The sequence below is a fragment of the Phalaenopsis equestris genome, unplaced genomic scaffold, assembly GCF_001263595.1.
Source record: "Phalaenopsis equestris unplaced genomic scaffold, ASM126359v1 Scaffold000589, whole genome shotgun sequence".
Taxonomy (NCBI): Eukaryota; Viridiplantae; Streptophyta; class Magnoliopsida; order Asparagales; family Orchidaceae; genus Phalaenopsis; species Phalaenopsis equestris.
Genome location: NW_018165029.1, coordinates 7,834 through 18,994, shown reverse-complemented (window position 1 = coordinate 18,994; position 11,161 = coordinate 7,834). Strand labels below are relative to the sequence as shown.

General features: G+C 35.0%; 1 protein-coding gene across 1 annotated transcript; it reads right to left on the bottom strand.

Annotated features, from left to right (window-relative positions):
• Positions 1-6,757: 6,757 nt before the first annotated feature.
• On the bottom strand, positions 6,758-10,125 carry LOC110029531 (junctophilin-3-like). Its single transcript, XM_020731860.1, has 3 exons — positions 9,290-10,125; positions 8,284-8,512; positions 6,758-7,197 (listed from the first exon to the last, which is right to left on the bottom strand). Exons 1-3 carry the CDS (start codon positions 10,123-10,125, stop codon positions 7,033-7,035), a joined length of 1,230 nt encoding a protein of 409 aa, XP_020587519.1. The 3' UTR covers positions 6,758-7,032.
• Between the last annotated feature and the right edge of the window lie 1,036 nt (positions 10,126-11,161).

The window sequence follows — 11,161 nt, the reverse complement described above, 5'->3', positions numbered from 1 at the left end:
CTTGATCTTATCATTTGAGCTAGACTGTGGAAATGTGTTAAGCTAATTTTGATCCTAATTAATGCGATCGAGCTCAAATGTAATGAGAAATCGATGTCTAACTGATGACTCAATAAGATCGATTTCTGCACTCATTAACGAGTCGAGTTCAAGCCAACTCGCATAAGTAACTCGCTAAAAACATAGTGTAGACTGCCCGGCGCTTCTTTATGACTAATAATTGAAAGTCTTGTTGAAAAATTTAAACATTAAAAACAAGTAAAATTTACATATGTACCATAAAAATCATATGTATTTACATATCTAAGACCTAAACATCAATTTTTAATTACATATCGCTTATATATATATATGCATGAAAATGTGTATTTCACTTCTATAAAGTTAAAATGGTGATACTCTTTATGTGATATAAGATTTGAGTGTAATAAATCTAAAAAGTAAAGTGTAGATGTAAAACATCTACTTCTAGATGTAGTTAGGGGGTATGTTTGTAAATGTCCAAGAAAATAAAGAAATTGTTAAACATCTACTTCTTTCGCTTAGAAAATTCTAAACATTTTCTAGGGTTTGATAAAGTCATTCATTAAGAATAATTCAAAGGCCTAATAATTAATCTTCAAAAATTAAATTTTAACAATTGGTGTCATTGATTTAAGCCCGCCTGAGTGCATCTGCCTTGCAGCGCGGGATCGAGTTGTTAGGCACATAAAAGTTGTTAGGGGCTACCTGTGACACTTAAGATCATTTAATTTTAATGTGATTAAGACTCTTAAATGGTAAAAAAAGTATCTATGATCAAATGAATGAATATAAACCTTTTGATTGAGTGATTTGAGAGATTATCTAATTTAATAAAATGTTTATCTAAAAAATTATAAATAAGCCCTCATTTTTTTTTACTTACAAGTGGAGAGGAGGAGAGAAAAGTGAGCGGACTACTAAAAGTTAATAAAGCCCCAGAGATTGTCGTCGATCACCCGAGATCAGAGCTGAGCACCCGAGTTGGCTGTGACCACTAAAGATTGTCATCACCCACTGAAGATCATCGTCAACCACCAGCCATTGTTGACCTCCACCTACTGTTGATCATCACCAACTATGTTTGTCATAGACACAACTATGACTTCTACGGCTAATTACAATTGTTGTAGCCCTCCCACGACTATTATGGTTAGACTATATAAATTACAGTCCCAATGCCTTTAATAGGTATATCTATTGGGTCATTTCAAATTAATTATGATTTCAATATAATCTTGTAATCACATCTTCTCTAATCAATGTGAAGAGAGAACTATTGTACTCTTGATTATCTCGTGATTACCTCACATGTAAAAAATTACGTCTTAGAGTTTTTCCATGTAAAAAAAAACTTCGTCTCTTATGATCTTTGTGTAACGCGAAGACGTTAAATTATCTTTTTTTCCGTGCAAATTGTCTAACACAACAATATCAAAGAGAAAAACCATTTAAAAAAAATTAAAATGTAAAAGTTGAAACATGGGGTTTTTATATAAATACATAGAAATTAAGTGGTATGTATGTAAATCTTACTTAAATATATTGGAGAGAACATAATAAATGCTTTGAAACTTTCAAATAAGTTAGCTGAGCAACCGGACTAAAAGGTAAAAATCAACACATTGTGTTCGGCTCGTTAAGAAGCTCGTGTTCTGCTCGTTCGCTAAGTTAACGAGCCGAACACGAACAACACGAATAAATATTTGTTCGTTCGTGTTCGGCTGGTTTTGGCTCGACATACTACTAAGCAATTATATATATATATCTTCGATGAGTAATATTTTTTAAAAATTTAATTGACTACAAGACTACAAAGATTTATAATCAATTAAAAGTATTAATGAAGAAAATAAAATAAAAATTATTAAATTAGATTCAAATGATGTTTTAAATCTTACCCCAATCCTTAACATCTTATGGTTACGTGATTAGGGTTGTCAAAATGACTCTTTGTTCGTGTACGGCTCGTGTTCGGCTTGCTAAGCTAACGAGCCGAACACGAACACACTTTTTTCAGCTCGAAATATAAACGAGCCGAACACGAGCTGAGCTTGGGCTTGTTTACACCCCTAGTGAATACTGCAAGAAACGTTAACTTTTATTTTAATAAATTATTTAAAGAAAGATTTACATGCATACCACTCAATTCTTAAAAATTTACATATCTAACACCTAAACTTCAATTTTAACATATATGCCATTTTACCTATATTGGAATTGGGTGGTTGGTGTGTAAATGCCCTTTCTTTTACATGAATTTTCTCCATATATATTTGATTTTGTGACATGTTTCTAAAAAAAATTTATAGAAGCCCATCTAATTGGTTCAGTCACTCACCTTAGGGAAAAAATAGCTTACCTAATTAAAGTTATAGAAAATTAGCATCCAAATTCTTATGATATTATTATATCAATTTTTCATTCTAACTGTACATGGAATGCACTGGCATGAATCTCGAGGAGATCCAACGGTCGGAAGGTAGAAAATACAACTAAGGAGGGTCAGTTGGCATGACTATGAGGCCCACGTATATAATCAGGCGTAACATTTTGAACCAAAGCCAAGGTCAAAATCAACCGGATGCAGCATCCGAGAGAGAGTCAACAAGACTAAAGATGATGAGTGGTATGAACCCAAACCAATGGGACCAAGATAAGATAGATAGACATGCAGGCTAGCCAATCATAAGAAAGCTTATCGCAGTCGGCAAACAAGCTTTTATGTAGACCAAACACGAGAATTGACTCAAGTCCTCAATACCAGCACTCATCCCACGGACGCCCAGAGATTCCTTATGAGGGATCGAGAGGCAACCATGTCACAAAAAGTATAAGTCATCCCTCCGACACTCCAAGTTAGGCAGTGAGCGACCTATCAAGCTGTAGTGATTCACCCTATGCTTGATAACCTAGCATCACTTAGCCGACAAAAGGTCCTCACCAATAATCAAAGATCAACAGCCAAACTAAATCAACCGATCAATAAAGCTTAGCAAATTGAGTCAATCCTGGCAACCCAAAGTCCATCAACGGCCGACCAGCAACCTTAACTAAACATAGCAGACCGAACATGTCTTACCGAACCAAGGCCCACCGAACTCAGCCGACTAAGCCAGAACGTAACTGAGATAGACTCATTCATATAAATTACCTAAAATATCTTTTAACACCCCCATTAAAGCAGGGACAAACATTTAGCTTCACATATCATTCCATCTTCCCTGTAAATAAGATATCATTTTATGAAACAGAAAAAACAATTTACAGTTCATTATTATGCACTCTACTATTTGTCTTCATCTCTCAATCAATTTCTCCTTTCCTATCTTGATTCACAAACATATTAGGATTCAACACTAGCCACCTAATTTTAAGTCTAATATATACCTAATTTTAAGTCTAATAAAATATATTAAGAATATGAGTATCAAAAAAGGTTATATATGATTAGAGGCCACACTAAATTACAGATATGACAACAAATTAAATATAGCATTGTTATAAGCCAAAACAATTGGCAAAAGAATAGAAACATAGAGACCAAGATAGCCCTATGGTCAGAGGGGATGAAACTGCAATAATCAATTACTTAACAATCAAGAATAACTAAAATCGGGCAGGATTAAGAGTTTCCTTCTTTAAATTACTGAATTAAATTCCTTATTTTAATTGTACATATTCTCTCCTTATAGCTGAATATTTAGATTAGGAATACGTATTATTAAGTTACCTAAAATTGATTGCACAAATTATTATGTATTATTAGTCTAGCTAAAATAGATTGTACAAACTACTATTTATTGGAACGAAAGCAAAGAAAAAAAAAAAGCATTCAGCCTATTTTCTAAAAATTATTACTTCTTAAAGACTAAATTGAAAAAGAATGCAGGTGGGAGTAGTTGGATCTTGATGGTGACTTTCCTAGAGGAAAAATGGCAGCAGAGACTATTATTTTAAAAAGCATTCAAAAGATGCATGCTTGGAATGCTTTGATTATAAATAATTAAGGGCCATGTCACAAATCAATGTTTGAAGAAATTTTCTTGCTTATGAATATAAAATAAAATTAAACAATAACAAAAGAGAACAAGAAGTCAACATACCTACTTCGCACGAGGGATATAAATGAGCAGGGCTTGTGCAAGCTTAGACTTGGCTCATGTTCTGTTGATTCTAAATCGGCTCGTGTTCAAAATTACCCGTGAACAATATGTTCGAATTCAACTAATTTTTATAAGCTCGCTATACTCGTGAGCAGCCCGAGTTCGGGTGAACTAGCTATTAAAGTGAATATATGCCACAGGCTCTACACAACAACATTTCTTTGAGGTTAGGAAGAAAACTATGATTCAAAAGACACAAATGTGGATTTATGTACAGCTTGGTGTGAAAAGGAGGATTTTAATAATCTCATCCTTCTTAAAGCCTTCAAACTCACAGTGATCAGATTGATCACAGACACTGAAAATATTGAGAAGAGAAAAAATAAGCTAAAATATGCACAGTTAGAAGATGGAAGAGATTACTCTCATTATTCTGTTCTTCACTTCAGACTTCTGTGTTGCAGAACTTCCCGTTCATTCGGTTCTCCACAGCTTTAATGGCGGCTACTCTGGCCGTGGTGGCGGCTCTATTTGCTGCGCTAACTGCTTTGTTCACCTGCTCTTCAACGCGCGGTAGCAGAAGTGATTTCTCCGAAGCTTTTCTGGCGGACTGCGTCGAGAATTTTGAAGATGTTAGAGATTAAGTGAGAGTTTGGGATTCAGGCGTTGAATTAAACAGTGTGTTCTGATTTTCCTGAAATTATTTGTTGTGTTGCAAAATAAATTGTGGAAATTATTTCCTTTCAGTGTTTGGTTGATTGTGAAATGTGAAATGAGCCTATGATTTTGGGGTGTGTTGAAAAATTTAAATATGGAAGGTTTTACATATACATAGTACTCAAATCTTATGTATTTACATATCTAATACCTAAACTTCAATTTTTACATATGTAATTGACACAGAATATTTCGCTGTTTAAAGTTAAAGTAAGCGGCGCTTTAGATGTGATATGAAAGATTTGGATGGTATAAATGTAAAAAAACAAAGTATCTGTGTTAGATATGTAAATATATAAGAATTGGGTGGCATATATATAAATCCTAAAAAGCTTAAATCCAATCCAAAAGATAAATTTTTAAAGCAAGCTCAAAATTTGGGTGATAGAAAGAGTTACATACATACCAATCAATCTCTATGTATTTATTATATATTTAATTTTTACATATATAAGTCACTTCAGATAAAAATGTAACTTTTGAATTGGATTTTCAGCTTGTTAGAAATTCGAAAGTGAACTTTTGGGGTTACTCTAAATTCCTTAAATCGTTTCATTTGTTTTGCTTCGCATTTCTCACAAGAAAATGTTAAATCCTTCAAAAACTGAGAATTTTGGGGTATCATAACTTACTTGGAAAAAAACATTGCATTTAAAAGGAGCACTTGCATAGGTACCACCCAATTCTTATGTATTTATATATCTAAGACAACTTTAAGAATTGAGCGGTGCATACGCAAATCTTCCAAACCAAAAACTCATGTCTGAGATAGACTCATTCATATAAATTACCTAAAATATCTTTTAACACCCCCATTAAAGCAAGGACAAACATTTAACTTCACATATCATTCCATCTTCCCTGTAAATAAGATATCATTTTATGAAACAGAAAAAACAATTTACAGTTCATTATTATGCACTCTACTATTTGTCTTCATCTCTCAATCAATTTCTCCTTTCCTATCTTGATTCACAAACATATTAGGATTCAACACTAGCCACCTAATTTTAAGTCTAATATATACCTAATTTTAAGTCTAATAAAATATATTAAGAATATGAGTATCAAAAAAGGTTATATATGATTAGAGGCCACACTAAATTACAGATATGACAACAAATTAAATATAGCATTGTTATAAGCCAAAACAATTGGCAAAAGAATAGAAACATAGAGACCAAGATAGCCCTATGGTCAGAGGGGATGAAACTGCAATAATCAATTACTTAACAATCAAGAATAACTAAAATCGGGCAGGATTAAGAGTTTCCTTCTTTAAATTACTGAATTAAATTCCTTATTTTAATTGTACATATTCTCTCCTTATAGCTGAATATTTAGATTAGGAATACGTATTATTAAGTTACCTAAAATTGATTGCACAAATTATTATGTATTATTAGTCTAGCTAAAATAGATTGTACAAACTACTATTTATTGGAACGAAAGCAAAGAAAAAAAAAAGCATTCAGCCTATTTTCTAAAAAATTATTACTTCTTAAAGACTAAATTGAAAAAGAATGCAGGTGGGAGTAGTTGGATCTTGATGGTGACTTTCCTAGAGGAAAAATGGCAGCAGAGACTATTATTTTAAAAAGCATTCAAAAGATGCATGCTTGGAATGCTTTGATTATAAATAATTAAGGGCCATGTCACAAATCAATGTTTGAAGAAATTTTCTTGCTTATGAATATAAAATAAAATTAAACAATAACAAAAGAGAACAAGAAGTCAACATACCTACTTCGCACGAGGGATATAAATGAGCAGGGCTTGTGCAAGCTTAGACTTGGCTCATGTTCTGTTGGTTCTAAATCGGCTCGTGTTCAAAATTACCCGTGAACAATATGCTCGAATTCAACTAATTTTTATAAGCTCGTTATACTCGTGAGCAGCCCGAGTTCGGCTGAACTAGCTATTAAAGTGAATATATGCCACAGGCTCTACACAACAACATTTCTTTGAGGTTAGGAAGAAAACTATGATTCAAAAGACACAAATGTGGATTTATGTACAGCTTGGTGTGAAAAGGAGGATTTTAATAATCTCATCCTTCTTAAAGCCTTCAAACTCACAGTGATCAGATTGATCACAGACACTGAAAATATTGAGAAGAGAAAAAATAAGCTAAAATATGCACAGTTAGAAGATGGAAGAGATTACTCTCATTATTCTGTTCTTCACTTCAGACTTCTGTGTTGCAGAACTTCCCGTTCATTCGGTTCTCCACAGCTTTAATGGCGGCTACTCTGGCCGTGGTGGCGGCTCTATTTGCTGCGCTAACTGCTTTGTTCACCTGCTCTTCAACGCGCGGTAGCAGAAGTGATTTCTCCGAAGCTTTTCTGGCGGACTGCGTCAAGAATTTTGAAGATGTTAGAGATTAAGTGAGAGTTTGGGATTCAGGCGTTGAATTAAACAGTGTGTTCTGATTTTCCTGAAATTATTTGTTGTGTTGCAAAATAAATTGTGGAAATTATTTCCTTTCAGTGTTTGGTTGATTGTGAAATGTGAAATGAGCCTATGATTTTGGGGTGTGTTGAAAAATTTAAATATGGAAGGTTTTACATATACATAGTACTCAAATCTTATGTATTTACATATCTAATACCTAAACTTCAATTTTTACATATGTAATTGACACAGAATATTTCGCTGTTTAAAGTTAAAGTAAGCGGCGCTTTAGATGTGATATGAAAGATTTGGATGGTATAAATGTAAAAAAACAAAGTATCTGTGTTAGATATGTAAATATATAAGAATTGGGTGGCATATATATAAATCCTAAAAAGCTTAAATCCAATCCAAAAGATAAATTTTTAAAGCAAGCTCAAAATTTGGGTGATAGAAAGAGTTACATACATACCAATCAATCTCTATGTATTTATTATATATTTAATTTTTACATATATAAGTCACTTCAGATAAAAATGTAACTTTTGAATTGGATTTTCAGCTTGTTAGAAATTCGAAAGTGAACTTTTGGGGTTACTCTAAATTCCTTAAATCGTTTCATTTGTTTTGCTTCGCATTTCTCACAAGAAAATGTTAAATCCTTCAAAAACTGAGAATTTTGGGGTATCATAACTTACTTGGAAAAAAACATTGCATTTAAAAGGAGCACTTGCATAGGTACCACCCAATTCTTATGTATTTATATATCTAAGACAACTTTAAGAATTGAGCGGTGCATACGCAAATCTTCCAAACCAAAAACTCATGTATTCCTTCTATTTTACGAGCCTAACACGACAAACAAAAACATCTTATACCCGACAAATGAGTCTATTTAAGCACTATCCATCCAAAAAAATGAGAACTTGGAGGTATCATAAATCCTTGGAAAAATACTTTGCATTTAGTTTACTTCACAACAAACATGCCTAATACAAAAAAAAGAAAACACGCCATAAGTGACAAAAGGAGTCGATTTATATACCTGAATGGCGCGTTGAACATTGGGGTCCATGAGCGGGAGAGGGTTCTTAAGAGTTCCACAATTCCATTCTCCGGATCTCGCTTCTCCTCTTCTAAATGTATATGTCCCAAAGCCTTGCCTCCTTCCTTCGTGCCATGAACCCTCATAGCAATGGCCATTCGCGAAGTGATAAACTCCAAAACCATGAATTTTGTCACCAAAGTACTCGCCCGCATATTTATCTCCATTTCTGATTTTAAAAAAAAAAGTGTTTTTGCAATGAAATTATCCCAAAAATATCTTTTTTCATGATCAAAATGAATTAAAAAGATGGATTACTTAAGAAGTGTTTGTATCTGATTTTAGGCAGATATTTAGCAGAGATTTCTGGACTTCAAATCCTATTACTTTGATAAAGTACTAAAGAATTTGTTACACCACAACATTTACAAGTTTTAAAGCACTAAAGAATTTATTCCTCTCACAAATCCTAAATATTTGAACACACAGACAAACAATTTATCAAAATTTGCAGGATTTAAGTTTCAATCTTCATCAATTTACATCTAGTTTTACCAGATATATTAGAGGAAGATTTACGTGCATACCACCCCATTCTTATACATTTACAAACATACCAATCAATTCCCATCTATTTAACTTTACCTTTTACATTTATACTAATCCTTACAATCATATCACATCAAAAGTACCACTACTTTAACCTTTGAAAAGTTAAATACACCTTTTTCATGTATATGTAAAGAGCATATGTGGTGTTAGATATATAAATACATAGAATTAAGTGGCGTGTATACAAATCCTCTTATAATCTACCACTTGATTTCTTAAACGCCTCAATTCCAGGAATCCAATCAAACAGTAAGAATGATCTAAATCAATACTCAACTCACAAAAACCAAAGATTCAATCAATAGAACACAGACTAAAATTCAATCCAAAAGATAAAGATTCAAGCAAAATCGTAAACTTTAGTAAGCATAAGATGGAAACATCATCTTCATACCTGAAATGGTAAAACCCTAATCCATGCTTCACACCGCACATGAACTCCCCCACATAACAGCTACCATCAGAACAGCTCTGAACTCCTCGTCCATGGCTCTGCCCGCCGACCCACTCGCCCGCATAGCTATCGCCATTATAAAACCTATAAACCCCAAATCCATGGCGGAGACCGTTGCGATACTGGCCCCGATACCGACTCCCTCTCGCCCACCGCTCGATTCCATATCCGTCGTACTTCCCATCAACCCAATCGCCTTCATATCTTCCCTGCCCGAAGAAATTGTAAACTCCGCTTCCACTGCACTTTCCTTTGTGAAACTCCCCTTCGTAGAAATCCCCGTTGCTGTAGAATTCGACTCCTTCTCTCACAGCTTTTGCCCCAATTTTAGGGCATGGATTCTCTTCATCACCTTCGTCGTCCCCGATGAACCACCGCACAGAATCGCTCCGGCTACGGCCGCCGAGGCGGCGGGGGAGAGAGAGGCGAGGTTGGCCGAGGGGCACACACCTGAGGATCAAAGAGGCGGCAGCCACCGCAGCGGAGGCAAGGGAGAGGTTCCAGAGGGAAGGAGACTGGTCTCGGAGGTAGAAGAAGGAGACGATGAGGAGAAAAAGAGTTAGGAGAAGGGAGAGGAAAGCGAGACGGTGGCCGGAATTGACTCCGGCAGAAACGGCCGCCGCCGAGGCAGAGGGAGGCGGAGAATGGGGTTTGATTTCTTCCGGATCGGATCCCACTGAATCAAGCGCGGCGAGGCTGTGGACGGAGGAGCGAAGCGTTGGAGAACGGAGAAGGGAGGAAGGCGCGCGGTTTAGCTTAGAGGTCTTACCTTCCATTCCCCTTCTCCTTCCTCTTTCCTCTCTGCGCTCTCTAATCGCAGCGAGAGCTTAGCCGAGAGAGGACCTGTAGAGAGAGAACTTAGAGAGAGAAAGTCATCTCTTTCAGATAATGAGGGAGAGGGTGAACGGCCTACAGATAGAGAGAGAGAGAGAAGTAATATTTCGAACGGCGGCATTTTAATTACGAGAAGGGAGACAGAGATTAGTTTCTGATTGTCTGATCTAAATCATACGGTTAGAAATAGCAAGATATTTCATCGAAAGCGTCGCCAATGGATCGGACGGTTGAAAAGAAGGGATTATTTTGACCGTCGGATTCGCGAGTAGGATCGGATCTGCGAGAGGGGCGGATGGTCACGTGCGACGTGCGTTATTGGGTGGCGACCGTTGGGTCATTGTCTAAGTGCACCCAAGTTAGCACCCATCTGACTGGACAGGATATTCGTGGGTCCGGGTGATGGTCGGGTTCGATCCATTTATCCAACCTAAATCCATAAAGCAGAGCTAAATTTAAATCTAATTTTTATTAAGAAAATAAATAATAAATATTTTTTTTATTTTTCATCTAATTACAAAATTAAAATCTTTATTTTATTTAAAATTACAAAAAATCAATGATTTATGATGATCAATTTACATACATACCCCGCAATTCTTAAATACTTACAGATCCAATACCTACTTATTTTTATTTACATTTCACGGCAAAATACCACTATTAGTAGGCGTGTAAACAAGTCGAACACGAGCGAGCTTTATATTTCGAGCTCAAAAAGTGTGTTCGTGTTCGGCTCATTTGCTTAGCGAGCCGACCACGAGCCGTTCACGATTAAATTTGAGAACCCTAATTATGTAGTCATAAGATGTTAACGATTGGGGCAAGATTTAAAACATCATTGAATCTAATTTAATAATTTTTATTTTATTTTCTTCATTAATACGTTTAATTGATTGCAAATCTTTATAGCATTGTAGTCAATTAATTTTTTTAAAAATACTACTCATCAAAGATATATATATAATTGATTAGTAG

Excerpts from the sequence above, each read along its gene's own strand:
- LOC110029531 (XM_020731860.1), bottom strand. The coding sequence starts at position 10,125 with ATGGAAGGTAAGACCTCTAAGCTAAACCGCGCGCCTTCCTCCCTTCTC. Across the intron at positions 8,513-9,289 it reads TTAGGGTTTTACCATTTCAG|AAATGGAGATAAATATGCGG; the intron begins GTATGAAGATGA and ends TTTTAAAATCAG. Across the intron at positions 7,198-8,283 it reads ATGTTCAACGCGCCATTCAG|TCCGCCAGAAAAGCTTCGGA; the intron begins GTATATAAATCG and ends TTCTTGACGCAG.